Below are 27,565 nucleotides of genomic sequence, written 5' to 3'. Positions count from 1 at the left end.
GAGGGCTCCAGAGCTGAGCCAAGCTAACCAGGAGTCCCGTCCCCCGCCCAGAGGCCATGTCATGCCCAGACAGCTGGGACACGTGGGGTGTGGGGCAGCAACGATGGAAAATGCCAACCTGGGGGAACAGGCCCCTGGGGACCATCCTGGACAGAGTCTACAGATCAGACCAGGCCTGAGCCTGTCACGGGGCAGGAGGGAGTGAGACTGGGGCACGGTACCATGAGGGGCTCCAGTGGAGGACCAGCAGCTGGCACCAGGAAAAAGAGCACCCACAAGGACCCCATGCTGCTGGGGCAAATGGCATGGGACCCAGCTGATCGACTGAGCAAATCCCAGAGGACACCCTGGCTGCTAGGAGGACACATGGAGGTGCAAGGCCCAGGCCTTCAGCCAGGGTCACAAACTGGGTGTTGAGGCCTGGCCACCTGCCCAGAGCCAGCAGAGTGGTCACCTCAGCCCACCAGGCCCCACGCCCGAGCCCTGCTCACCAACAGGTGCCAGGAGCAGAAGAGAGATCCTGGCCACATGCCTTCCCCAGGCTCACCCATCTCACCTACTAAGTCGGGGAAGGAGATGGTTGGTCACCCTATTGGGAGCACCTGACCCGTGCCCCCGCAGGTCCTGTCTTCCCTGAGTCCAGGCAGGGCAGGGAAGGGGGAGGCCAAGCTGACCCCCACCCCACAGTCAGCCTCCACCCCTGCCCCAGCCACACTTCTGTACTTGACCCTCCCTGCTGCCAAGCCCCGAAGGAGGCTGGGAGGGACCCAGGTGGAGAAAGAGGAGCACCGGACCCTCAGGGTAGAGCTGCCACCACTGCTTCCCTCGACAGTGAGGGAGTCCCAGCATGTCAACAAGGGAAAAATTGGTCTGGGGACCCTTGGGGTTCCCGCAGGGCCCACCAGCATGGGCGGCGTCACCCCACTGCAGGGTATGGGGCCACGGTGCTCCAGGGCAGCGCCCTGGGAACCCAGATGGACCCAGTGGGCCGAGGAGGGACAGCCACCAAGTCAGGGTCAGCGAGCATGCGGGGTACTGGGTGCCCGCCTTGGGACGCTCGTGTGCACTCGGTGATCTACGGCTCAGGACGGTCTCATCCTACTCCAGGACCCTGGGGCCATCCCAGCTGCAGACAGGTCGCCAAGAGGGCAGGGACAGTCATGTACACCACACTCCTCCTCAGGCCCAAGGTCTCTCCAGGGAGGGCGTTCTCTGGCAGGAGGACACTGTGCTGCCTGGAGGTCAGGCTGGTTTCGGCCACCTCCGTGACCCACCACGGGTGTCGGGGCAGGTCCCCATGAGCCCAGCGAGGCCACAGCCAGGGGAGCAGGGCTGAGGAAATCACTGAGCAGCAGGCGGGGTAGAGGCTGCCCTTGGGTCCGCACAACTGCTGAAGACAGGCTGGGCACAGACACCCCATGTTCATTGGGAAAGGACCCAGGTCCTCAGGCAGAGAGGGTGGTGGCCACAGATGGTCACTGAAGGTAGATGGGGACAGGGTCTGGCTGATGCTGTGACTGTGCCCATCCTCAGAGCAGGCCACTAGGAGGAGCTCCCCAGGAAAGGGTGCCGTGCAGCTGGGTGAGGGAGGACCCAGTGCCTGTCCAGCCCTCCACAGCCTTCGTGGACAGGCAGCCCCTGAGGGAAGACTGTAGGGCAAGCGGGCCCTCCTCACTGTTCCTCCTGCCCAGGGCGGAGGGATGGGAAGGTGGCTCAGCTCGGGCACAGGCGGGGGAACAGTGAGCTCAGCAGTCAGATGGCCCAGGAGCGAGGGGCTGCACCAGGCCTCAGCATCTCCGGGGGAGCCCTGGGACCCTGGGTTGCTGCTACACCCTGGCTGATTGTCCCCAGGAGTCATGACCAGGACCCCCAAGGCAAGGCCAGCAAGTGTCACCTTGGTCACTGCTTCCGCTCTGGGGAAACAGAGAGCGCGGCTCCCCTGAAACTCGCTGTCCTTGGGTTCAAGAATCACACAGCAGCCTTGGATGGTGCCAGGAGCTGTCTCCAAAGGCTTCAGTGTTGCCTAGCAGCGAGAGCCAACAACAAAAGCACTCACCGCCCACAGAACCTGTGTGACAAATTCAGAGCCACCAAGCGCATCATGGGGAAGTCACCTCTGAGCCCCAGCCAGGAATGATGGGGCGGGCATGTCTCCCGGGAAACTAGATGCAAAGGGCCTCCTTCAGCCACAGTGGGAGCTTATTCCTGAACAACTGGACACTCGGCTGCCCCCCCCCCCCCCCAGAATGGCACCTGCCACCACCACACCCAGCCACCAGAACCCAGCCCAGGGCTACCCGATACCTTCATTGAAGAAAAGGGGCTTGTCGGCCTGCACCTCCACAATGTGGTCTGTGCCTCTCCACTCCCTGCCCCCACCCACTTCAAGGCTACATGGTGGAAGGCTGGAGGAGAAGGCAGGCGGGAGAGGAAGGACCTTGCCTGTGTGCAGAGAGGTCACCCCTGCCTTAAGCAGGGGAGCTGCCACTGCCTCTGCCCCTGCCCCTGCCCCTGCCCCTGCCCCTGCCCCTGCCCCTGCCCCTGCCCCTGCCCCTGCCCCTGGGGATGGAGAAGGAGTGGAGGCAAGACTGAGCCCCTGGGTGGGGACATTGGAGGTCAGGGACATCCTGCAGCCCAGCCTGGGTGGGGATCGACAGGGTGCTGGCAAGGGCTGCTGTGATGAGACAGAGCTTCCTGCACTGTGCCCGGAGCTGCTCAACTGGCTGGGACTGCCACCAGGGCTGCAAACTCCCCTGCAAAGGGCAGGGAGCACACACAGTGGGCACACCGGGGCTCTGAGGCACATTCTCTTCTCTTTCTCTGGCTTTTTGTGTGTTTTGTTTACAATCCTTCAAAGACATAGAGCCACTCTGCCCTGACAAACACACAGGCCTTGTCTGTCTTGGTCCTGGGGCTAGAACTCGGCAACCCCCTTAGACAAAGGACACGTGTGTTCTTGAAGGGCCTGTTCTGTGCGGGACCAGGAATCCTTGCTACTGGACACTCAGGTTCAGGAGCAAGAACTTTCCCCGGAGCCTTCTCCTTTGCTGTGAAAGGAACACCCTTCAGCCTAGTGGGTGCCGTTGTCCCCTCCAGCACTGTTCCAGGGTTGGCCTGTGTGACCCATAAAAGTACGGCAGAGGAGAGGGAATGTCACTGAGAGATAAAGTGATAAAAGACTATTTTCCAGCTCGGGGCTGCTCACCCCTCTCCCTTGGCTCTGGGGAAGCCCTGCCCTGAGCAGCCCTATGGACAGGCCCTGTGGGCAGGCACTGAGACCCTCACCACAGTCACCATGTGAGTAATCTTGGAGGCAGAGCCCCACCCCCACCAGGTAGACCAGCTGATGCCTTGACTGCAGCCTGTGACAGACCCTCAACCCCAACTCCCCAGCCAATCCCTTTAGCGTCCTGTCCCTCAGACGCTTGGGAGGTCACAAGTAAGCGTTAGTCACATCAGGGCACCACACTATGTTTGGGGCAATTTGTTATGCAGCAGCAGGGAACTAATACACAATTTTAAATAGAGAAGGGGGCTCAAAGTAAGTCTGAAGCAAACAAACTGACAAGAAACCCCAGGAGCCATTATGAAAAGCCTGGAAAGTCTGATGACATGGAAACTAAAGTCGTCTGCCTGACCAAACACAAACCCCAAACCACAAAGTCAAGAGACAAGTGACAAAGTGGGGGGAAAATAGTGGCAAGGTGTGACTCAGGGCTCCTATCATTAACGTCTAGAGAGCTTGAACCAGTGCACGGGGCACAGCCGACAGCCCAAAAAGAAAAGGGGGCCAAGGAGGGGAAACGTGGGAAACAAAAGGCAAAGGTCACTCCACCGTCAGTTCCCGCAGCCAGAGTATGCTTGGGTGCTGGGCCCCCAGGAATGAAGAGTGGCGGTGACTGGCAATGCACTTCATCTGCCACTCCAACTGGGAGACCCTCTTGGTGAGGAATATCGGGCAGGAAAGGTGCAGGCTTCCCACCAACTAGAGGGCTGGCCACACACACAGACCTGAGAACTGTCAAGGTAGTTCCCAGGCAGAAAACCACTTTCTGGTCTGTATGTGCCCCCAAATCCATGTTCTTGCTGTCGGGGCCCAGGTTCCTTTCCCATCCCCGAGCTTGGGGTTTGGGTCTTTCTTCAGCCTCATCAGAGTTCTTTCCATCCCAACTCCCAGGCGCAAATCTGATCTCTGTCTCTTTCTCCTACACGTCCAGACGTTATCAGATACAATCCGGGAATTGTTGAGCACCTGCACAAGCCCGACACCTTTCCCAGCCTGGGCTGTGGACGGCGCCATCCAGTGCACCCGAGTAGTGCACCCCTGATCTCTTGAGGGCTAGCACCCTCCTAGCATTTCCAGACTTGCCGGCACCCTGCAAAGGAGCCAGCCCCAAGTAGGGCAGGGGGCACACACCTAGGAGCTTCAGGCCCTCAAAGAAGTGCTTCTCACAGTGGGGTCCCTGCACCAGCAGCATCAGCATCACGGGGAGATTGGTGAGAGTCACCAATTCTTAGGCCCCACCTCAGATATGCAAGATCAGAGACTCTGGGGCGGGCCCAGTGACCTGGGTTTGAACAAGCCCTCCAGCATGAGAACTACGAGGATGGGTGTTTCCTGATCACACCTCCTTCTAGAGAAGCCACCAGCTGTCTCTGCAGGGCTCACCTTGACCTTTCCAGGTGAGAGGCAGGCAGGCACAGCTGATGGTCACAACCGCAGGTTGTCCTGGGGAACACGCACGCTTGAGCAGGATTCTCTCCCTGGAGAACCACCCCTGCCAAGTGCCACGGGCAAGACTGTTACTTCCTACCGTCCTCACCTCCCGAACCCTGGACAGTCAGTCCCCTCTGGCGGACAGCACATTCCCGGGTGACTGGCCTCAATTCTGTCCACCTCTCCCTGGACACTAGGCTCCTGGTGCGTGTGTATGTTTTTGTTTGTAGTCCATGCTTTACAGAAAGCTGTCCAGGTACACTCAGGAGGCCCCGGAACACAGTGGGACCGGAAAGGAGTGTGTGTGATTGCATGTGGGGGGCTACGTTCGGGGCCCTGGGCAGATGGCAGCTCCCACGGGCTGGAAGCAAGGCCACTCTCACAGGCCAGGCTGGGCGGGGCCGGAGCCGGAATGACCCTGCCTTTTGCGGTCTCACTGGGGTCGCCGCCCTCCTTTCCCCTCACCAGGCCCCTGGGGACCCCAACACACTGTCCCTGGCCATCTGGAGGGTCAGGTACCGTCAGGACAGTGGGGGAAGTCCTGCCGGGAGCCGGGGTAGGGCCGCACGATGGAGACCCCAGAATCTCCCGGGGACCAGTCTCGGTGGTGGCTTCTCCCTGGGGGGAGGTCGTAGGTCCCGAGTCTAGGGAACGGGAACTATGGCCGGGTGAAGGACCGCGCGGGGGGCGGATGGCCGAGACCCAGCGGCAGGGCATTGTCACAAAGCGTCCGCCCCCGCACTGAACGCCCCCGCCCCCCGCCCCTACGACGCGGACCTCCTCCCGCCAACCGGAAGCACCGCCTTTCTTCCCACAGGTTCAGGCGAGCCCCACCAATAAGTCAGCTTGGCTAATGACGAGACCCGCCCACAGACCGCCAGAGGAAGCGCAGCTCCTGGGTCCTGATGGACAGTTCTTCTGCCCAATCAGAGCTAGCCGGCCGCCTTCCCGCCTCTCTTGGCTTAGGGTTTGAGAGCTCCTTTCTCGGTGGTGGGTGGGGCTGAGCTGTCTGTGGGTTGGGGGCCAAGTAGGTGTCAACGTGGGGAAAGCAGGGACTTCCCAAGCGGAGCCGCGAGAATCGTCTTGTTTGTACACTGTACAAAAGCCCTGCTTGCGTGCTTTTGGTGCGAGCTTGTATTTTGAGGTAATTAACTTTACAGGAAGTTCCATAGAAACGTCCAAGACGCCTGTGCCCCTCCCGCAGTTGCCCAGGGTCAGCATCTTGCACACTTAGTACGATCGCACACCAGGAAACCACATTGATGCCAACCGAGAGCTGCTCCGAGTTCCATCCGTGTGTGTGTACGCACGTGCTCACACGCGTAGCTCTGTGCACTTTCACCGCGCGTGTAGATTCTAGTGACCGCCACTGCCGTCAACTTCCAGCCTGTTCCCTCACAAGCATCCCTCCGGTTGACCATTCATAGCCACAGCCTCTGCCCGCCTCCTGCCAACCCATGGCAACCAGTATTCTTTTCTTATCCCTACAATTTTGTCATTTGAAAACTGTAACATAAATGGAAATATGCAGTATTTATCCAGGGGTGAGCTTTTTTCCACTCACTAATGCCCTTGAGTTCCATCCAAGCTGTTGCATGTATTGATAGTTTTTCCTTTGTATTGCTGGCTATAGTCCTTGGTGTGGATCAACCAGTGTTCGTTCAAGCGTTTACTCACTGAGGAACGCGCTGCTTGTTCCCAGTCTCAGGCTTCTTCAAATAACCTGCTATGAACATTGGAGCACAGGTTTTGCTGTGATTACAAGTTTCCATTTCTTGGGGATAAGTGCCCAAGAATGCAATGGCTGCGTCCTGTGGAGATGGATGTTTAACTTTAAAAGAAACAGATGAGTCGGACCGGGTGTGGCTCAGCTGTTGAGGGTCAACCCAGGATCCAGGCGATCGGGGTTCCATTCCCCGTCAGGGCACATGCCCGGGTGGCAGGCTGGATCCCTAGTTGGGGGCGTGCAGGAGGCAGCCGATCAATGACTCTCTCATCACTGATGTTTCTATCTCCCTACCCTCTCCTTTCCTCTCTATGAAATCAATAAAGATATATTTTTAAAAAATAATAAAGAAAAGAAACAGCTGAGTTGCAATCCACAGCGCTTGTACCATTTACATCACCACCCTGCATACTTTGAAAGCACATAATTATAAAAGGTGTTACAAAACATTATTTTAAGTAAGACTGTTAACAATTTTGTTTCTCATCTAACTACACTTTTCTATACAATCACCAACAGTTGCTCAGTTTTAAAAAACATACACCTTATACGTTTTAACTGTGATTTTCTTTTAGTTAGTAATGTATCTTTGAGATCCTTCCATGTCAGTACACAAATGTCTAGCTCACTTATTTTCTGGCAGCTTGGTATTTGATAAAATACATGTACTTTAATTTACATAATGAATCCCCATTTGATGTCCTGAAGCATTTTCTCTCTCCTTCCTTCCTTCCTTCCTTCCTTCCTTCCTTCCTTCCTTCCTTCCTTCCTTCCTTCCTTCCTTCCTTCCTTCCTTCCTTCCTTCCTTCCTCCCTCCCTCCCTCCCTCCCTCCCTCCTCCCTCCCTCCCTCTCTCTCTTTCTCTCTCTCTCAATGGCTTTTGGGAGGAACTCTATTTTTTTCAAACCTCACCCGAGGATATTTTTTCCATTGCTCTTCAGGAGTGGAAGGGGGGGGGGAGAGAGAGAAACATTGATGTGAAAGAGACACATTGATGGGTTGCCTCCCAGAGGTGCCCTGACGCGGGCAGGGGATGGAGCCTGCAAAGGAGGCACGTGCGCTTGGCCAGAATCCAACCCATGACCCTCTAGTCTGAGGGCCTACGGTCTAACCACTGAGCCAAACTGGCTAGGTCTAAGTCGAGTCTTTTAAGGCAAAATGCAACATTAATAGAGAAAGACAAAGTTAGAACTATAAGGTGCTGAAAGGCAGCTCGTCCACCGGCAAATATATCCTGTTTTTTGTCCCTGTGCAGCCAGCAAAATATCTGAAGAGCTGCTTGTTAGGTAAATACCTCAAACTGTTGATCAAACAGATAACATCATGAATTGAAGAAATTCTATAGGAATATACTAAAACACAATTTAAATGATAAACAGTGAAATGTAAGGAAGAAATAGATGGTCACTCCATAATTAGAAGATGGTTTGGAACCTCTTTTGTTAACAGTGTAAAATTTGAAGAAATGTCGCTCCATGAAAAACAGAGAATATCGACTGTAGACTGGAAAGCATTGAGTTTGCACAGCCTGGTGAGAAAAGGGTGTTTGACACAGGGGCAGAACAGTGAATCGCAATCCACTGAAACCACAGCCAGCCTAATTCACACAGCTCTCTGCATGGATACTTTACCACTGCTTTGCTTTCTGTGTTTTGTTTTGTTTTTTGTCATTACTCTGGAAGATAATTCAATTAGCATTGCATATTTTCCCACAGATTTTGAATTTTATGAATATGAAAATCATGAACTTGGCCCAATTGTATTCTAACCAGGTTTTCTATGTCCTAATTCAGGATTAACTTCCCCAGGATATACGCAGAGATTTAGTAGCAAGAGCTACAGTGTGCACATTAAAATATGGAGAGTTTCAGCACAGTTGGAGTTATGGTAATTACTGGGTTTGTTTACACAGACATAGATGAAAAGCATAACCTTTTAGTTCCTGTCTTTTTCTTTTTAATTTGGAAAAACTGTGTGCTACCAACAGTAAAAGCATACAACAGTTGTTCAATGTCCCAGAGAAAATCTGGTACCAAGATTGAGAAATAAAGAGATGAAAACTGTCTGATAAAAAAAAAAAGGGAAAGATGGTTTGGGCTGGAGCAGAGACACAGCGCAGCCCACGTGATGAGGGCAGAACCATAGACTCAGGCTCGGGAGAAGCACTGCTAGTTTCTTCATATGTGCTGGTGTGCCCGGAGACTGTCCCAAGGCAGGAATCTCCAGGAAGGTGAACCAAATCAGCAGCTTCTGAAATGGAAACTTTCCAAAGATGGTGAGAGTCAGGATAAAAGCCATCGTCCCCTTTGTAGTAAAATTTTTGAGCACATTGTTATTTTCTGTCAACGTTTACAATCAAAGGAAACTGATGGTTATAATGATATACTGTTCTCTGAAATGAAAGGACCACGGTGCACAGGGCTTTAGAAATCATCCAGTCTTCCCCTGGTGCCCAGGGAAGCTGAGGGCTAGAGAGAAGCAGCACTGCAGCCCCCAGCCTGGGAGGCCAGGCTCCGAGCTTCCTCACTCAGGGAGGTGATGAGCCCTCTCATCACATCATTGTGTCTCACTGGTTTTCAGTCTGATATTTCACATGAGCTTTCTTTTGCTCAAAGAAAAAAACTTGAATTTATAAATGACACCTATTTGTTTTTACTTTATCTGTAACTTTTTCTAAGTAAATGAAGCATGTAACGTTATTCTACAGTGTGTTTCTGCGTGAAAATTTTGTAAAGATTTGTTATGAATTTTTATTTAAAAATACAAATTCTATTTTTTAAGAAGAAGTTAAACATTTTATTTTATTTTAAAATATGTCTTTACTGACTTTAGAGAGAGGAAGGGAGGGGGGAGAGAGAGACAGAAACATCAATGATGAGAGTCATTGGGGATGGAGCCCGAAGCCTGGGCATGTGCCCTGATAGGGAATCAATCCTAGGTCGATGCTTAACCGCTGAGCCACGCCCGGCCCGGCAGAAGTTAAACATTTTTTAAAAAATATGTTTTTATTGATTTCAGACGCCCCCTATTGGGGATGGAGCCTGAAACCCGGGCATGTGCCCTGCCTGGGGAATCTAACCGTGACTTTCTGGTTCTTAGGTTGATGCTCAACCACTGGGCCACGCTGGCCAGGCAAAAAGAAGTTAAACATTTTTATATGATCAAATGTATTAAACCCTCATTTGTTGATTTCTAGGTTGTGTATCTTAGACAAAGAGGCCTCTTCCCATGTGTGACGAGTGAGGAGACATGCAGCGGAATTTTCTGAGTCCTGCTTGCCAATCGCTCATTGACCCAGGCTGCCAGGTGGGCCTACTGGCCCATCACTGTGGCCTGGGATGTTGGTCACATGACCCAGTGCTGTCTGGATTGGGGGCAGTGCCTCTCAGACACCCAGCCACTGCCCTCCAGTGATGGCAGTCCAGTTTGGGAGAAAGACAAGGAAATATGCAATAAGTGTTTACTTACATTGTCTAAACTCATAGGGGGCCCGGATGTAAGGGAGGGAAGTCCCTGGGGACATATCAAATTAAAAACAGAGGAGTGAGTGGGGGGCTGGGGCCCAGCCAGGTGCTGCCAGGCTGGGTTTCCAAGGCACTCGGAGTTAATGGACTTCTGAAGGTGAGAGAGCAGAACGGAGATCCCACCTAAAACCAGTGCTCTTAAAGGAATACCTCCAGGGTGAAAAGGAAAGACAGAGTTATGAAAAGAAGCAAGTCCAGCCCGGCCGCCTTGGCTCAGCGGTTGAGCATCAACCTAGGATCCAGGAGATCATGGTTCGATTCCCGGTCAGGGCACAAGCCCAGGTTGCGGGCTCAATCCCCAGTCAGGAGGTGCAGAAGACAGCCAATCAATGACTCTCTCATCATTGACGTTTCTATCTCTCTCTCTCCCTCCCTGTCCCTTCCCCTCTCTGAAGTCAATAAAGATATATTTAAAAAAAAGAAAAGAAAGAAAAGAAAAGAAAAGAAAAGAAAAGAAAAGAAAAGAAAAGAAAAGAAAAGAAAAGAAAAGAAAAGAAAAGAAAAGAAGCAAGTCCATCCCAGCCTGGCTCTGAGTGAGCAGGGCCAAGAACTCCACCACCCACAGCATCAATGAGCACGGCCTGCCTTTACTGGCTACAGAGGGGCTTTGGTGAACCCCTGGTTGAGAGGAACTACCCCTGTCCTGGTAGTACTGCTGGGCTTCTGGCAGAGCAAACCCGCCCTCTCTGAAGCGGACACTTCACACAGGATTCCCACCCAGGACTCCCAGAGGCCCCGCTGAAGATGGGTCGGCAATCTAAAATTGAAGACACTGCCCACCTTCATGGAAAATTAGCAGGTTCGTCAAGGACAGGACTGACCCTGGCTTGGCTGGGTACTTCAGCTAGTTGGAGCATTGCCCCAGTGCACCAGGGGCGCAGGTTCAATCCCTGGTTAGGGCATGTGTGGGAGTCAACCAGTGAATGCATGGAAAGGGTGGAGCAACAAATTGATGTTTCTCTCCCCTTCCCTCTCTCTCTCTAAAATCAATCAATAAATAAAAATTTTTAAATAAGTTTTAAAAAATAAAAAAGAGGAGTAGCCCTGTCAGCGTTCCCAGAGCATAACTGTCAGAGGCCAGATAACGTACTTTTCAGTAATGGCTGGGAGTGTTTGCTATGTGCCTGGACTCATGCATCCCAGCCCCTTGGCAGCCTTGGGAGGTGGGTAGCAGTGTTATTCCTAGTCTCCAGAGGTGGAAATGAGGAAAACAGGACAAATAAGGGTTGAGTGGTTTGTCCTGAATCACTAGCTAGCAAGTGGCCAAGGCAGGGTGTGGATCAAGGACACTGGGCTCCAAGCCTGACCCCCTTTTGCGGGCTATGCTCTGCAGCCTGGCTTGCTCCCTTCCTCACAGATTCCCGGCTCATGCGTGTGGCACATCAGTATGTCCCAAAGGTGTCAGGGGTGAGCCCAGGTGAGTATCCCCCAGGCCTTGGGCCAGCACTTTAGGAAGTGAGCGTGAGAAAGAGAATCACCTTTTAAGAAGGGGGCACTTAAGAAACACAGATTGATATTACCTTCGAATTCTCATGAGACCAGAAAGCAGTTCTCATGGATATTTACAAATTGTTTGCAGTATTGTCATATAAGGCTACTCCAACTCCCAGAATCTTCAATGGCTTCTGACACACGATGAAATAAAGATACAAAAGAAGGAATCAAAAAGATAATACTTTTCAAAACCTAGGCCGACTTGAAAAAACACACAAAAACCTTAGAAGTACAAACACATAATCATTGAAATAAAAATCTCAACAGATGGATTAAGCCACAAAGAGATGCCACCAAAGAACTAGTGACCTGAAGATGGTGCCTTGGGAATTACCTCTTGCCTTGTTCCCTCTCTTAGCTGATGATGTTGCTTCTCCTGAAAAATTACAGCAGCCCCTCCTCAGAGATCTGGGCTCTGGGTCTTCAACGTCCCTCATCCTGGCTTCTAGGCTTCTGATGACACCTCTTCCCTTCTCCCCCTTTCTCTAGGGGTGGCAGATTCTTCCTGTATTATCTGTTACTTTGGTATCCCTTTTTGCACTTTCAGTTGTCCGACCCCTGAGTAACCAACCCCTTTTGTTCAAGCTTCGGTTCCTTTTCTCTCTGCTCAAGTCACACTATGACAAGCAGAGAACCTCAATGACAGCCCTAAAAATTCCCATACTTCTGTATCTGCAGGGCTGACAGTGCTGAAAATCAAACACAGTGTTTAGCTGTGTGGCTTACAGAATCCCAATGTCACTTGAATTCGCAGCGTCTCCATATTTCTCATGTGAAAGGTAGAGCAGCGGTTGGAGGAGAGGGATCCTGAAACATGGAACTGGGACATCTGGTTGGCTTCAATTGAAGCTGGCCATCACGAAGCCCCCAGTCCCTCTGAGCCTCCCCTTCTGGTGAAAGTAGGCTGCTTTCCTGTGTCTTGGGACTGGTGTTTCATTGCTGGAGGACTGTGTCATTACTTCACTTAAGCAGGTGCCTTGCAATAGGACACTCATTGTCCTTGAAATCCTCTGCAACCACAGCCTGTTGCCATGAGACCCAAAACTAGGGTCCAATTACAGCATGCTCCAGTGGAACAGGCATAGAGTAAGGGCAGGATCTTTTTCATCTCTGCCGCTGCACCCCGTGGTGTACTCACATGCTGTACCCGGAGAACTCAGCTGCCAGACTCCATCTGCTCTGGATCTCTGAATCTCTGCATCATTTCCCTTTCCCTTTAGGAGTCTAGGAGGGCCTGGGATGCACACCCCCTCCACCACTCTTACCTTCACCACTGCCCACTATCTTCCCCTCCATACCATCACACATCCGCCACCACCCTTACCTGGACCTCCATCCACTACTACCTTCCCCTCCCTTGTACGCTTATCCCTACACACCGCCATCACACCTCCAACCCCATTTCACCCTAGCGTCCTCTTTCCTCTGGCCATACCTCTGTCCTCCACCGCCGGTCAGCCTGCTGTTAGAAGTAGCGCCCTTGTCCATCTCTTTCCTGGGGACCAGGGTGGCTGCCTAGCCCTCTTCTCAGGAATGCCCGGACTCGCACAACCAGTCCCCCTCCACCCTCAGGCTGGTGGGTAGTTTGCTCGTCTGGTGTTGCCCTCCACACCCAGCTTATCGCCGGCAGCGTTGATTGGCTGAGTCCCAATGAGTGACGGAACAAAACCCAATGACGCGGCCTGGACCGCAGCCCACAAGCTGATTGGCGTGCTCGGAGGCAAGCGCGGGCGGGGCGCCGTCCCCGCGAAGCAGTGTCAAATGGTGGGTAGAGGGCGCACCACTAAAGCACAGGCAGCTCGGAGGGGAGTGCGAGCAGTTAGGGCTGCAGGGGAGGGCTGGGCTGGCCACGGAGAAGAAAGATGAGCCTGATTCTCCGCTGGGCCCTTGGACAATCCCAGTGAGACCAGGAAGGGGCTGGGGCGGGCTGAGGGCCGAGACAGCAGCTGGAGAGGAGAAACTGGCCAGGAAGGCAGGGCGGCTCTTAATGGGGATATTTCCAAAATCCTGACCACAGCCCTATGAGATAGATACTATTGCCATCATGAGCACCAGCATCCTCTTTTACAGATAAACAAAGTGGGTTACTTAGTCACTGCCCCAGCACCCAAACAAGTAGCCGAACTGGGGATGAAAGCCAAGCACCGGGCCACCCTCCCTGCATACTGCTCTTCCATGGAAGGAAATCAGAGCGGAAAGGAAGCATTCTGGATTCAGAGGCAAGGGTTCGAGGGTCCATGGCTCCAGAACAATTAAGGAACATTCAGTGCCTATACCAGTTTAGTGTGTGCCTGCCCCCTCCCCCAGCTACTTTACTCAGGGGCTACATCTGGGCCAAGCTGGAGACAAGGGCACTCCTTTTCTGAGTGGTCATGGCTCCTCTCAGTGCCTATTACTGAGAGGAGCCATGGTAGATAGGTCAGATAGGTCCTACTGCCCTTTCCCAGCATCTATGGGGGCCTGAATTCAGGCTTTCAGAATGGCACTTTAATCATGGACCTTATCTACACTATTTCTGTTGTAGATATTACCAGATGGGGCTATTTTATACCTGAATTCAAGCAAATGTGCTGCTAGTGCATGGCCACACATTCTGGTTTGTCTGTGTTCTTGTCACAGCATTGTCTCATTCACTCCTCACAAAACTGTTTAAATGCACACACACAGAGATACTCAAAAGGGTAAACATTTACTATATGACCCAGCAATTCCACTCCGAGGTTTGTACACACCTGAGAAGTGAAAATATATGGGGTGCCCCCCCAAAAATGTATACATACTATATATAACAGATGATAGCTCAATTTTGAAAATGAAATGTATTTTAATAAACACTGCCTTTATAATTATTCAAAGTGTGTGTATACATTTTTGGGGATACCCTATATATCATATATCCACAGACAGACTTAATGCAAATGTTCTTAGCATTACTCATGATAAACAAAAAGTGAAAACAACTCAAATGTCCATCATGTGATGAACAGATAAAATGTGGTCTATACAGAGGATGGACTATTCCATGGTCTTAAAAAGAAATCAAGTTCACCCTTGCTGGTTTGGCTCAGTGGTTAGAGTGTCAGCCCGCAGACTGAAGGGTCCTGGGTTTGATTCAGGCCAAGGGCATGTACCTCAGTTGCAGGCTCCATCCCTGGCATCGAGGCATGTTCTGGAGTGTTTCTCTCTCTCCCTCTCTCCCTCTCCCCCCCTCCCTCTCTCTCTTTCCCTTCTACTCTCTGAAAATCAATGGAAAAAATATCCTCAGATGAAGATTCAAAAAAAAAAAAGTTGTCAAATATTATGTGGTTGAACCTCAAATGCATTATGCTGAGTGAAAAAGGCCACATACTATGATTCCATTCATATAAATGTCTAAATCCACAGAAAAAGAAAATAGATGAGTGATTGCCAGGGGCTCGGAAGGTGAATGGGGAGTGACTACTAAGTGGTGCAGGGTTTCTTTTTGGGGTAATGCAAATGTAAAACTGACCATGGCGATGTTCTCACAACTCTGAAATTACTAAAACCACTGAATTGCATATTGCATACTTTTAATGGGTGAAATTGTATGGAGCATGAGGTGGTTAAGTGAGGTAAAAATCTTTTTTGCTTATGTGCATCTTCTAAACTTTCTACAAGGACCCTTTATCAACCGTGATTTCTGCTAAAAAATCAACGGTTTGATATTTTTAATTTTTGTATTTATTTGTATTAATTATATCAACTGTTTTACAAAAAATAAAATGTTTTGAAATCTTATAAAATAAGCACAATGAATATGCTAATTTTACAGGCCAGGAAACCAGCTCAGTGTTTTAAAAGGGCAGGAGCAGAATGAGTAGGTCCACAAGGGAAGACTCTGGAGTGTCAGGCCAGTTCTTCAGTCTTTACCTCACATTCCAGGACAAAGACCCCTGATGACCAGTTAATGAAGGCAATTAAAATAAGGACCATGACATACCAGACACATCCAGTCAATTTTAAATTTCGTTTTGAAGTTTGAACCCTCCTTTATCTGGCTGGTACTTTCTTTTTGTATTCTAGCCACATGATATATGTGCTTACAGCTGAAATAAGGAGTGGGCTCAGGGATGGCTTTTCAGGCCATACACTGTCCTCTAGTGGTGCATCTCCTGCTCAGTGCCCTTTCCTGGGTTTGCTGTTGGGGGACATGGATCTTTCTCTTTCTGGTTTAGATAGAAACTCTTTCCTTACTGAGGATTTTATCCAGGAGAAACCAAACCACATATACAAGGCACAAATGAAATAAAGCGGCTGCCTTTTGAATGCTTTATTAACTTTAACTAGTAGATGAATATAATTGAGCTAACAGTTTGCTCTGGTCACTGAGCAAATGAGACATTTGAGACCTCACAAAAGAGTGCAATGTGGAAACTAGAACTAGTTGTATCCTTTTTTCACAGACTAGTCACCTCAAGCAGCAGAGGACAATCTAAAAGCTTTCGCTGCTGCTCCATGCACCGTAAGAGGGGAGATGAAATTCCAGGGCATCTGCAGTCACACAGTACCCAGGAAGCTGCAGGTAGGATGGCAGCATATAAATGCTCAACCTGGGACAGCAGTACGCAGCATGGTGCTATTGTGCTGCAAAACCCAGGCGATCACAGTCCATAGTTCACATTTTCTTTACTTAGGAGGAAAATATACACATTTAAGAAATTGTTACCCTATGTTGATCCCCAGCCCAGATATCTGTAGTGTCATCATAAAACTTCATGTTAGCGGGCTGTTTTGTTAGCCATTCTGTCACTTAAAAACTTATAACCCACTTTAATTACTTAAAGATGAGAGTTACACTTGTATGGCTTAACTGGAAGGTAGTTAATCTGCTTTGCTTTTAAGAACAATGAACAAACAGTATAGATTTAAATGATGGTTTGTCAACAAGAATAAATGTAGAGATGCCAGCAGCTATTTTAGTTTGTTAACATACATTTCACAGCCACTATAATGTGTCTGGCACTAATTCCAAACATATCCAGGAGTTCACTTGACTTTCCACTCCGAGGAACTCCTTGCACTGCCAGCCCATGGACCAGGATGCCAGGCTCCATGGAAACAGCTGCACAGACAGCCTCCCAGATGCCACCTGGGGAAACAAGGGATGTTAGACTCTGTTCTGGAAGTGGCTAGTCAGCCTTAACACCCCATGATACACAGGCCTTTGCATTTCCTGGTTCCCAGGGAGAAAGATTTTTCACTAGTACTGATTCATGGAAGCAGTCATTCCCTGATTGGCCGGAAGAGTTCTCATTCTAACACCGCAGATTTCCAAATTGCTCCCAGCCCCAACTATAGTAGGAGATCTCAACCAGGGCTTCATGGATACAGGGGACTGTGGAGCTCAGATACTCAGCGCTGTCAGGAACCCCAAAATGATTAAAATCAACAGATGAACTGTAAAGGAAAGAGCAACTGGCATGCCTGAGGCAACCAGCTTTGGAGGGGCCACTTGCAAGGTTAGCCTTCAGGTGGCACCTGGGCAGAGGGCTGGTGCAAGTCTCCTAGGACAACATGACGCTTTCCCTAATGATAACAGTGCTCCCTGTGCCTGGACTGTTTGCACGATAGGGTGATTTATTCAAAGCTCCTGCTTTCTTCTGGGAGCTGGGAAATTTGGTGTGTGTCTGGCACGGGGCTCACATGACCCTCAGTAAAACCCAGAATGCTGGGTATCAAGTAGGTTCCTTTGGTTTGCAGTGATGCATTTTTTGCTGCCGAAGAGGGGAGAGTACTTGGAAGGCCCCTCATGGGAGGGAGGGAGCGAGCCTAAGACATGGGGTTCTCCACCCAGATCCTTGCCCTTTCCCAGTAATAAATCTCAGCCATGAGGGCACTGGGAGTGCTTTCAGAGACTATCTGCAGATTACAGGTGTGCTTTCGGGACCCCTGACATGAAGCTCCTCATTCCCTTATCTGCCCCACTTAACCTTCCCAGGCCAAATACTGCCTAGCCCCCTTTCTCTGACGCATACTTTTTCTGCATTTGCTGTGTTCTCTGCTTGCAAGGCATTATTCCCGCTGTTGTTGTTGTTTTGGGGGAGGGGGCAAACTATTAATCATTCAAAACTCAAGAGCAACTGTGAAGCTCTTCATGAACCCTCCTGGCCCACAATGCTGAGTTAGACACTCCTTTGTGCTGCCATTGAGCCACCCAGGGACCAGGCACTCTGCATTGTGCTGGGACCACACAAATGAGTACTGGTACAGCCCCACCCTTAGGGAGCCAGTATAGGTTGGCAAGAAACTTCTAAGCTGGTATACTTGCTAAGAGCAGTAATAAAGGTTGTTGGGTAAGTAGTTGCCTGGAGGTGATGCCCAGGAGCACGGGGCACCTCCAATCCAGGAAAACACAGACACATTCTGCCAAAGCAGACTCTGAAAAGACATACCTTCTGGGTGGTGATCCTCCACTGTGATAATTCGGCCACCTGTGCATTTTGCATTGGAGATGATGGTGCTAGCATCCAGGGGTTTAACGGTAAACAAGTCAATGACGCGGATAGAAATATCTGGAGAAGAGCAATAACCAGCTTGGTATATGAAGCAGACTTAGAATAAAAAGACCAATTGGGGCACATGAGGCAGCCCAAGTTCTACCTCTCCCCGGCTGGAACTTCAACATTTAGCAACAAACTGACCTTGTTTGGAAAGATCATCAGCAGCTGTTAAGACTTCATGCAGAGTAACTCCAGCTCCAATAACTGTGACCTTGTCATTGACACTCTGGCGAATGACCTGGTATTGCACCCACAAAACAAAAATGCTGTGATTACTACGCTCAGAGCACATCTCAAAGTGGAAAACACTCTGCTATGCTGTTCTTCCCTGATCTTTTGCTCTTCCCCAATTTCACTCCTTAATTCACTATAAAAAAAGGCTGAGTCAATGCACTGAAAAATGACACACTTTTTGATAATCCCCTCTTCATATTTGTTTTACAAATTTGTCTACTTTTCCTCAAGATTTTTAGTACCAAATTACTAAGTTCTTATACAATACATATACAAAATGTCCCTTTAACAAAGAAAGTGGAGATCAAACTGGGAGCTGAAAGGCAGAGGGCCAGAAGTGAGTTGTACAGCCTATGTACAGCAAGAGCACAGACTCATACCCACTGGGGGGTCTGGAAAGGCACCATCTCTGGACTGTTTGGACAACTTGCTGGGGTGAGCACACAGATTGAACTCCACTGATGAACATGTTAACACGGACCATTCTGGGGCTTTTGCTACATTCTCTGTGCCAAGCACCTTGCATGTACCAAGTGCTCTGTAACATCTGTGCATTAGTGGGCCCATTCTGCAGCCAAAGAAAGTGAATCTCAGAGCAGGGGGAACTTGCCCAGGGCTGAGGCTAGCAACCAGGCCTATGTGACATCAAACCCATGCTCTCAACCACTTGCTACTCTGCAAGCAAAGACAGGGGCTCTTGGCTTTTCTCACAGAGTTTGGTTTCCTTCAAAGCTCCCCAACCAAAGGCATCCGGAATTAATCTTCATTTCAACCATCTGTGTAAGTTTCCCTATAGCTTTAGAACCATTGCTGACAGTACAGATATTCAGGGTTTCTAAGCCATCCCATTCTCTGAGAATGTCCTAGCCTTTTCATTCATACACACACATACACATACACACTACCCTCCATATGTCCCTTTTGCAAAACTCAGCCCTTGAGTTATCCATGCCATGCATATCATCATACACATTTTAACTAACATCCTTTACCATTAGGAAATTTATTTTGTCAGGACAGGGCAAATATTAGGGGGGCAAAAGACAGGAGAGATTGAGCCAGAAACCTGCCCTGATAGGGAATTGAACCGTGACCTCCTGGTTCATGAGTTGATGCTCAACTACTGAGCCATGCTGGCCAGGCATGGCCTTGAGTTTAAATGTGGGAGTATACAGAGAACAACAGAACACTGAAGGTGAATACTGCAGCTTTTCCATTCAGTGTTGGCCAGCTACCTAGTGGCAGGCCATGGACTGTTCTGGATATACCAGCTTTATTATAGCACTAAAGCCACTCAGCACTCAGACAGTCATTCTGAGCACTAGCAACTGTAAATTCTGGAGCAGCCTAGCTAGCCCTTTGCAATCAAGTAGGATGTCACCTGTTGCTCCTTCAAGAGTGGCTACTGGTCTTTCACATATTCAAGAAGAGTATTAATGACTTTCTAAAATGCTTATAAGAGTAGGGCATAACACTTTCCTATGCAGTATGATCTCTTGCTGTTCACTATGGTCCCTGAGCAAGCTGCTCACTTTCCCTGGTCCTCATCTACAAAACAGGGCTGCTACCTGGCCGAGAGTAGCTCAGCGGTTGAGCATTGACCTAAGATCCAGATCCAGGAGATTGCAGTTCGATTCTCGGTGAGAGCACATTCCCGGATTATGGGCTCTATCCCCAGTTGGGGGCGTGCGGGAGGCAGCTGATCAATAACTTTCTCATCACTGATCTTTCTTTCTCTCTCCCTCTCCCTGAAGTCAATAAATATATATTAACAAAAAAAGGGCTGCTAACAATCCATGCTTCTAGAGCTTTTACGAGAATGCAGGAGATATAAAGTGCCCAGAATGCTAGCCTTTAATAGCAGGTCTGCAGATGAGGCCATACCCAATGTGCAAAAACCATCTCAGGGCCACACAATGGTCAGCAGCAAGATGGTTCCTGTTCCCATTTGTTCCTGACCTCGGATATGGAAAACCAGAACCTCACAGATCTGTTATTCCTTTGAAATAATGGGTTCTATTATTTTGTTTAGCTTGAGGTTGTGATAAGTTACAGCTAAGCAACTCAAGTACCTTCAAGTTGTATTGCTTTATTTTTAAAAATTCAACAAAGAGAGATTCCATTTGGGAAGGAGAAAAGTTCAGTTCTAGCTGATATTGGTAGAATGTTCCTTCTGGAGGAAAAGCAGGCAAAGGTCACAACTGATTTTTTAAAAACTAGAAAAAAGAAAGGCTAAAGCCTTGACTGTGGGGATACCTAGTGCTAACTTTAGAATAGTTCCCTGCATGTGAAATGACACCAGACACTGGAGAACTTAAGGCCTTACCTTGGCCTGTCCAATCTCAAAAGTTTCTTGAGCGGTGTAAATAACGTCAGTTTCCGGTCGACTGGTCCGAATGTAGCATATCCCCTAGGGTATAAATGAAAAACAGTACTACTAGAAAGTCTAGCTGAATTTCCAACTAATAAACCTTTAAAAAAAGGTGGGGAGGGAGGAGGAGGACTGAATAGTTCCTTTTACTAAAATAAAGCACATATTTTGGAGCAAGGGATAAGCACCTACAACCACTGGCAAACAGGTGAGGTATCACCTGGTCAGGTTACTACTGAGCCAGGGAAAAGCTTTATGCAGGACCCTGGTGGATGCCCTGAGTGACAAGCTTTCCATGTTGTCACGTTCACTGGTTTAAAAAAGCTTTCTCAAATACATAACAACCTGTTCTGTCCCCACAGAACATAAATTCAGGGAAGGAGCACTGGCTCGTGTTAAATAGAAAGGTCAGAACACAATGTTAAACAGGTAATTTTCCCCACAATAGCTTTTAATACTTCAACCTTAAAGATACCTTAAACATTGGAATATAAAATGATGCAATGTTTTCCCAGTGAGAAGATACACATTTTTATCAACTTGAACACATAAACAGAAGTATAAATACTCAAATGTTTAAAGTATTTAATACACATATTTCATACATTATAAACTAATATATTAATTTAAAAACATAGCTTCTGTTCATTCATTCCAATGTTATAAATCAATTCTTTCAGTGTTTTTATTGAAGTAAAATTTACCTCAGTGGAGTGCTCCACAAATTCTGACTAAGGTATACACCACATAACCATCACCTGAGTCCAGATTGCATTCATCTGCCCAGAAAGTTCCCTGTGCCTCGCTCCTGTCACTCTCCCATCCAAGCAACAATCTGTTCTGATTTCTGTCACCACAGCTTTGTTTTGCCTCTTTTGGACTTCCTAGAAATGGAATCCTCCAACACATATGAGATCACTCTGTATATGCACAGGCATAAAACAATTTCCAGGATATAGTAAGCAAAAAAGCAAGTATAGAACAATACATACAGTGTGAGCTCACTTAGGTTAAAAAAAAAAAAAAGTCAAAGAAACATGTCTCTAACATGTTGCAAATGCCTAGAACAGAACTTCCACAATCTACCCCAACTGCGCCCAGAGTCACCTGTACAGGGGCATGGGCTAGTGCAGGGCTGGATGGTGAGGAGAGTCTGGTAATAGTTGGAGTGATTGGAAAGGTGAAAGCTACATCCCCTAGATGCTCCTGCAGCTGTATTCCAGGCAAGGATTAGGTTATGTGTTTATCTGATGTCCTTGCGTGAGACTTCAGGAGGGGCAAGTGGGACAGAAGCCATACTCCTGCCCTTCTGCACTGTTTCTCAGGTCAGAGCCAGGCTGGGGACCCTGGGGTTTGTCTGCAGTGAAGTCCCACAGGCCACTCTCCAGCTTTCTGGATGTCACAAGGTGGTGGCATGGGGTGTGTCTAAGGCCAGCACCTGATAGCTCACTGCTGGAGCCCACTCCTTTGGCCCTGCCAAAAGCTCCCTGCCTCAGAGCCCCAGGCTCCCTCTTCTCACCAAGCCCTGCCTGATCTGGGCCATCAGGTGGTCAGGTGGTGTTTAGTGTCCCTCTGTACTGTTTGTCTTTAAATGTGGTCATGTTTTATGTGCTTAATCACCTTTTGGGTAATGATTCTACAACCCAATTTTCTATAATAAATATCTATTACCTTTACACAGAAAAAACGGGAAAAATCCAAACATCAGTACCGAACTAGTAGCAGAGCTCAGTAACATTTTCTGTCTGAACCAGTATCCCCTAAAAATACCTTGGTATTGGCCGCCAGGAACACAGCATGCTCTGTTGAGACTGCATCACTTGGATAGAAAATGGTGCAGTTGGGAACTGCTCGGAACATGGCCAAATCCTCCAGGGCCATCTGGGAGGGTCCATCTTCACCTTAAAAACAAAGTCACAGCCCAACAAAAACATGAGCGAGAACAAGAAGCTAGGACCCCGTCCTCATATGGATAAGCAACAGCTCTTATTGACACGGGGGTGGGTGTGTAGTACAACTGTTAGCAGAGTGCTACAAAACTGTCCAATTCTTAGGTCGATATAATGCCTTATAATTATGAGCCATCACACGTCTATCTGCCTCGAGACAGCACTGTGACACTCCAGGTTTGGCTAACTGACCTTCTGGATCAACAAACCAATGATCTGTTCTTGGCCCTGACCCTTGCCAACCTCTGGAACTTGGTCACTGGGCACTTCTACTGCTGTCCAAGGTGACTTGATATGCTTCTCCCTGAGCACAGGTGGCTGAGTTGGCCCCATCAAGTCTCTGTCCCTGTTGCCTTCTCCTTATGAGGGTCCTCTCAGGCTCTGTCCTTCCTGCTCTGCTCTTCTATCCTCCCCATCGAGACTGGCAGGTTTGAGATTGAAGTGGTCTTAGTCATTTCTTAGGGCCTTCAAGGTACCTGAGCATAACATACCCTGGGGTGCTATTGTAACTAAGGGGGCCTTAGGGTTTGTTTGGGAACAGAGTTTCTGTATACCCAATGTGTACCAGGGTGGCCTACCTCTTCTAGCTAGGAAGGGGGCTGTCACTGTGCACACTGCCTTGCCTGGGATAACTGTCTAACCTCAGAATCCTAAGCTCTTCTGGGTTGGACCTAGAGCCACTTCTCCACCTACCTGACTTATTTTGAAACTTTCACTGTACCAATTCCCAGGTAAAGATCCCCAAATCCGTACCCAGGCCCTCTGCCCAGGCCAGCCCTGAAATGCTGTTGGCTTTCCTCTCTCCCCCTCCATCTGGCCCATCCAGAGGCTTTTTAGTCAGTCTAATTCTCCCAGGGAGTCCCAGAGAAAACTCCAAAATGTACCCTTCTAGCCCTCCCTTCCAGCATTCTAGCAGTAAATATAAGCTGTCACATCTACCTAGGGGTCCTGCCCTGCCACAGGTACATCAGGCACCTCCATCTTTCCTAAGTCCTCATTTCTGTCACTCATGACCATGATTCCCTGACATTTCCCAGGCAATTTTGGACTCCTCTATCTATCAGCAATCTAACTTCTTTCTTCAGACTTTTTCAGATTCACCCGTATTTTCTACCCACTGCTAATGCACACCGTATTTCAACCCTCTTCCTGGCTTCCCCATTACCCGTTGTTTCCATCTAGTTTGTCTTGTCAGGTTAATGCCCTGAGAGTGACATCTTCCTTAACCTCACTCCCCAGCATCAGGATTCTCATGGCTTCTCATTCCATCCCGCCAGGCTTCTCTGCCCAGGCAAAGCCGTGGCAGTCTGTGCTCCTCACTTCCCTGTGTCATGACCACACCAAGAGCAGAAAGGGATTCTGTAAGGCTGGGGTGGCCCTATTCAGTGTATGGCTCGACATGTAAGAGGCACTCAGGATAGATGATTATTTCTCAATGACTACAAGAGCGGGCATTTTACAGTACTATCAAGAGATCCGCTCAAAAGTTACCTGGAGTATCTGGAGCTGTTAAAGCACAGTATGTTTTTGTAAAAAAAGTAGTTACAAATAACCAAATGTTATGAAACCCTACGTACACTGGTAATTCAACAGTTCAGATACTAATCTTTCTCTGTAAAGTAGAAAGGCTATCAAGATGATGGCATTGAGAACTCATACCAATGGATACACCGCAGTGGGACCCAATAAGGTTGATGTTAGTTTCAGAGATGGTTCCAATCCGGATCTGATCAAATGCTCGGGTCAAAAAGGCAGCAAAGGTGCTAACAAAAGCAATGGTCCGACCATGGATGGTGCATCCCAGCGCAACGCTCACCTGTTAACACCAAGAAAGTGAATCAGAACACCCCTGGACACAGCCCTCATCACCCCTAACTGCCCCCTTTTCCCCTGGATCCAGTGTAGAATACACTGTTCCCAGGATAACACCACTGCTCTGAACCCCCACCCACCTCACCATACCCCAGGCAAACCCCAAAACTGGCAAATCCACAGTGTTCTCTGAACAATGCCCAAAAACAGAGGAGTTGTGGTGCTGACCTGGCTCCTCAAATACAAAGAAGGAAAAGATCAGGACACTCACGGCCACCCTCTCAGTCCTCGTGGGTCTCCTTCCCATTCTCCTCTTCCCAAACCTTCTGCACATCTTTCTCCCTACCCCCTCACATGTGCCCTAACCTCAAACCTCCTGGGGAGTAAGAGGTAAACAATGGAGGCTCTGCCATCTGCACCCCGGCTGGCCTCTCCACTGTGCTGCTAGGAGACATGGTGGCCCTGCACCTACCTAAGGCCCACTCGCCATGCTGAATCTCGTCTTCTTCCTTTCTCAAGGGCATCTCCAACTATGCAATTATCCCTGCCCCTCCTATATTCAATCAGTTTCTCCCTTTCTCTTGGGTTCACTCTCCATTTGAGCATGTGCTATTTTCCATCTTCACTTTCCCATGTCCACCTTGTCCTCCCTCTCCAGAGACTGCCTTTCATCTTTGTTCTCCTTCACAACTTCTCTCACTGTTCCCACTCTCTGCTTGGTCTCCTTCTTCTTGGCTACCATCCCTATGAGGGACCTTGAAGGTGTCAAGTGCAAGAGTTTGCCTGACCTCCATTTGCACTGTATTTGATCTCTCAGCAGAATTCCACAGTACAACTCCTCTCCCCCACTGGATGCTGCACACCTGTTCCCCAAGGACACTGGACTGAGTCCTGGGGCTCGGTCACACCCTTTCTCATTTGCCCTCTCCACTGGGAACTCGCATGAGGTTGTCACCTGCAAAAGCCCCGTATGATTTGGCCCTTGGTGACCTTTCTGAACCAATTTCGTTCTATATTCACAATGCTTCTGCCACTGTGTCCCTTTTTCTGCTCCCCAAACATCTCAAATTTGAGCCTACCACAGAGATAGCCATGCCCCCTCTCAGATCTGTGCATGACTGACTCCTTGTCACTTAAGTCTCAGCTTAAATGCCACCTCTTCTGAGGCTTTCCCTGATTGGACTTAGTCACACTCTCACTAACCTATTTCACCATGGCACTGGATACTACCTGCTGGCTGCTTCTTTATTAGTTTTCTTCCAACTCTAGGAACACATCAGTAGGCACAGAGTATATGATTGGTGACTGAAGGGATCATCAATGAGTTGGGTAGCAAGCTTTTTGATAAGAGGCTCAGTTCAGAAAATTATGGACTGTACTTTTTTCCACTCAAAATGGAAATAGCTCAATAAGACTCACAGAAAAAATGTATATATTCCTTACAATTGTGATGACCTACTTTTACTGAACAGGGGGCCTTAAATTCCAACACGAACAGGGCCATGGAAGCACCGTGAGTGAATGAGCAGGCTAGTGGAAGGCAGGGACACAGCCCATCTAAATAGCTCCAGCTGACTGGTAGCAGGAGGGAATGCCATCTCAGTGTTGCCAGATTTTCCCATTCTTCAAGAGAATCCAGAAATTCAGATTCTATATAAAACCTGATTTTTAAAAGCTGGCAACTAATTAAAATATCTCTGGTGGTCATGTGAGACCTCCTGGCCCATAGTTTTCTGGCCAGTGCTGTTTTTGGCCTCTACAATGTGAAGACAGATGTGCATTGTCCTCTGTACTGACACAGAGTTTTAGAAGTCAAGGTGTTTACTAGCATTAACTTCTTTCTCTCTTTAAGAAGAGAGTGTTTGTGTGTGGGGGTGCACACCTAAAAGATACTCCCTATGTTAATATCACTCCAGGGAGAGATGAAGCACAGATAAGCAAACAGTTTTACCCAAGACCATAGCTCTATTGGCATTCTTGAGGCTGCAATTAGCACAACATTTGAGTATCTAGGATATATTAATTAGGTCCTGCACTACAGTGCAGAAAGAGAAATCACAGTCCCTTGTAGCTCTCTCAACCTACTGGCCTCTAGGTGATGGTAGGATTGCTTAATTGTGAGGACAGAAAGAGCAGAGCCACCCAGAGCTACAAGGGATATCAGGATGTTTTGGGTTTAGAGCCCTGGGTCAGATGGCTGTGGTCTACCAGGACAGGGTGCTGGGCAGTCTACCATGCTCCTCCTAGCAGTCCTGGAAGTTATCCCTTAGACTCTGCCTGGCTACTCTCTACCCGTTTCCCTGAAGACATTTTTTTTCCCTCCAGTGCCTTTACTTTTATAAATGGAAAGAAAAACTTTAAGGTGGGTTGGGCCTCCTGTGTCCAGTGGGCCACTGTTAATCAATGAGAAGACCCAAGAAGGACACCCACAGCATACGCACCATGTTTTGCTCAGCAATAAAACACTCGATGAAGCGCTCAGGGTGCTCCTTCTTGAATATCTCGGAGAAGGTGGAGTTCTTGGTGTCACCGTCCAGCACAATGACTCTATCATTTGCATGGCCCAGCTTAGCCAGAGCCAAACCACATGCTTTGCGAGTAGCTACCTGAAAGAGTCAAACAGTAGAGTTTCTTAGAATGAATTTAGGAAGATGATAATTTTGTAGAATTACAAATTGTCATCTATCTAATAAAGAAAGCAAATTTGTGATTCACAAGTAATCTCCTTTAGGGTCACAAAAATGGATTGCTAACAAATCCTAAATCCACATTTGGCTCAATGGTTATCAATTTCTCAAAAATAAGTTTATTCTTCTGTACCATTTGTATAGTTAATTCAAAATTTTAAATTTCCCTTGCCCTGGCCAGGTGGCTCAATTGGCTGGAGCATCATCCCATGCGCCAAAAAGGTTGTGGGTTTGATTCTTGGTCAGGGCACATACCTAGGTTATGGTTTCAATCCCTGGTCGGGGCACATATGGGAGGCAATTCGGTCGATGTCCCTCTCTCTCCCCCTCCTACTCTCTCTAAAAATCAATAAAAACATATCCTGGGGTGAGGATGAAATTTTTTTTTAATTTCCCAAAATATAAATGTCTCTGTGACCTTTCAGCTATAAAACTGATAATACTGCAAAAATTAAAATGTAGAACTTTAGAATCCTGATACCAATAATAAGGAATTCCATTAGAATATGTTTGAGATTTGACTGAATTTAT

At 48.6% G+C, this 27,565-nt stretch overlaps 1 protein-coding gene and 1 long non-coding RNA gene across 3 annotated transcripts in view; both read right to left on the bottom strand.

Annotated features, from left to right (window-relative positions):
- Nucleotides 1-8,375: 8,375 nt before the first annotated feature.
- LOC148090536 (uncharacterized) lies at nt 8,376-13,016 on the bottom strand. The gene is made up of 3 exons (XR_015716435.1): nt 12,896-13,016; nt 11,795-12,267; nt 8,376-8,704 (listed from the first exon to the last, which is right to left on the bottom strand). It is a non-coding gene; the product is annotated as an uncharacterized LOC148090536 (long non-coding RNA).
- A 3,381-nt stretch (nt 13,017-16,397) lies between these two features.
- TKTL1 (transketolase like 1) overlaps nt 16,398-27,565 on the bottom strand; it is a 28,057-nt gene continuing 16,889 nt past the window's right edge. For both annotated transcript variants that reach the window (XM_016215127.2, XM_087813539.1), the window contains exons 7-13: nt 26,789-26,953; nt 24,195-24,351; nt 22,357-22,487; nt 20,542-20,625; nt 18,123-18,219; nt 17,874-17,993; nt 16,398-16,570 (exon numbers count right to left, since the gene is read on the bottom strand). In XM_016215127.2, coding sequence (XP_016070613.2) covers nt 16,398-16,570; nt 17,874-17,993; nt 18,123-18,219; nt 20,542-20,625; nt 22,357-22,487; nt 24,195-24,351; nt 26,789-26,953 — 927 coding nt within the window. The remainder of the gene's footprint in view (nt 16,571-17,873; nt 17,994-18,122; nt 18,220-20,541; nt 20,626-22,356; nt 22,488-24,194; nt 24,352-26,788; nt 26,954-27,565) is intronic.

The sequence above is a fragment of the Miniopterus natalensis genome, chromosome X, assembly GCF_054644295.1.
Source record: "Miniopterus natalensis isolate mMinNat1 chromosome X, mMinNat1.hap1, whole genome shotgun sequence".
Taxonomy (NCBI): domain Eukaryota; kingdom Metazoa; phylum Chordata; class Mammalia; order Chiroptera; family Miniopteridae; genus Miniopterus; species Miniopterus natalensis.
This window is presented reverse-complemented; position numbering and strand designations above follow the sequence as displayed.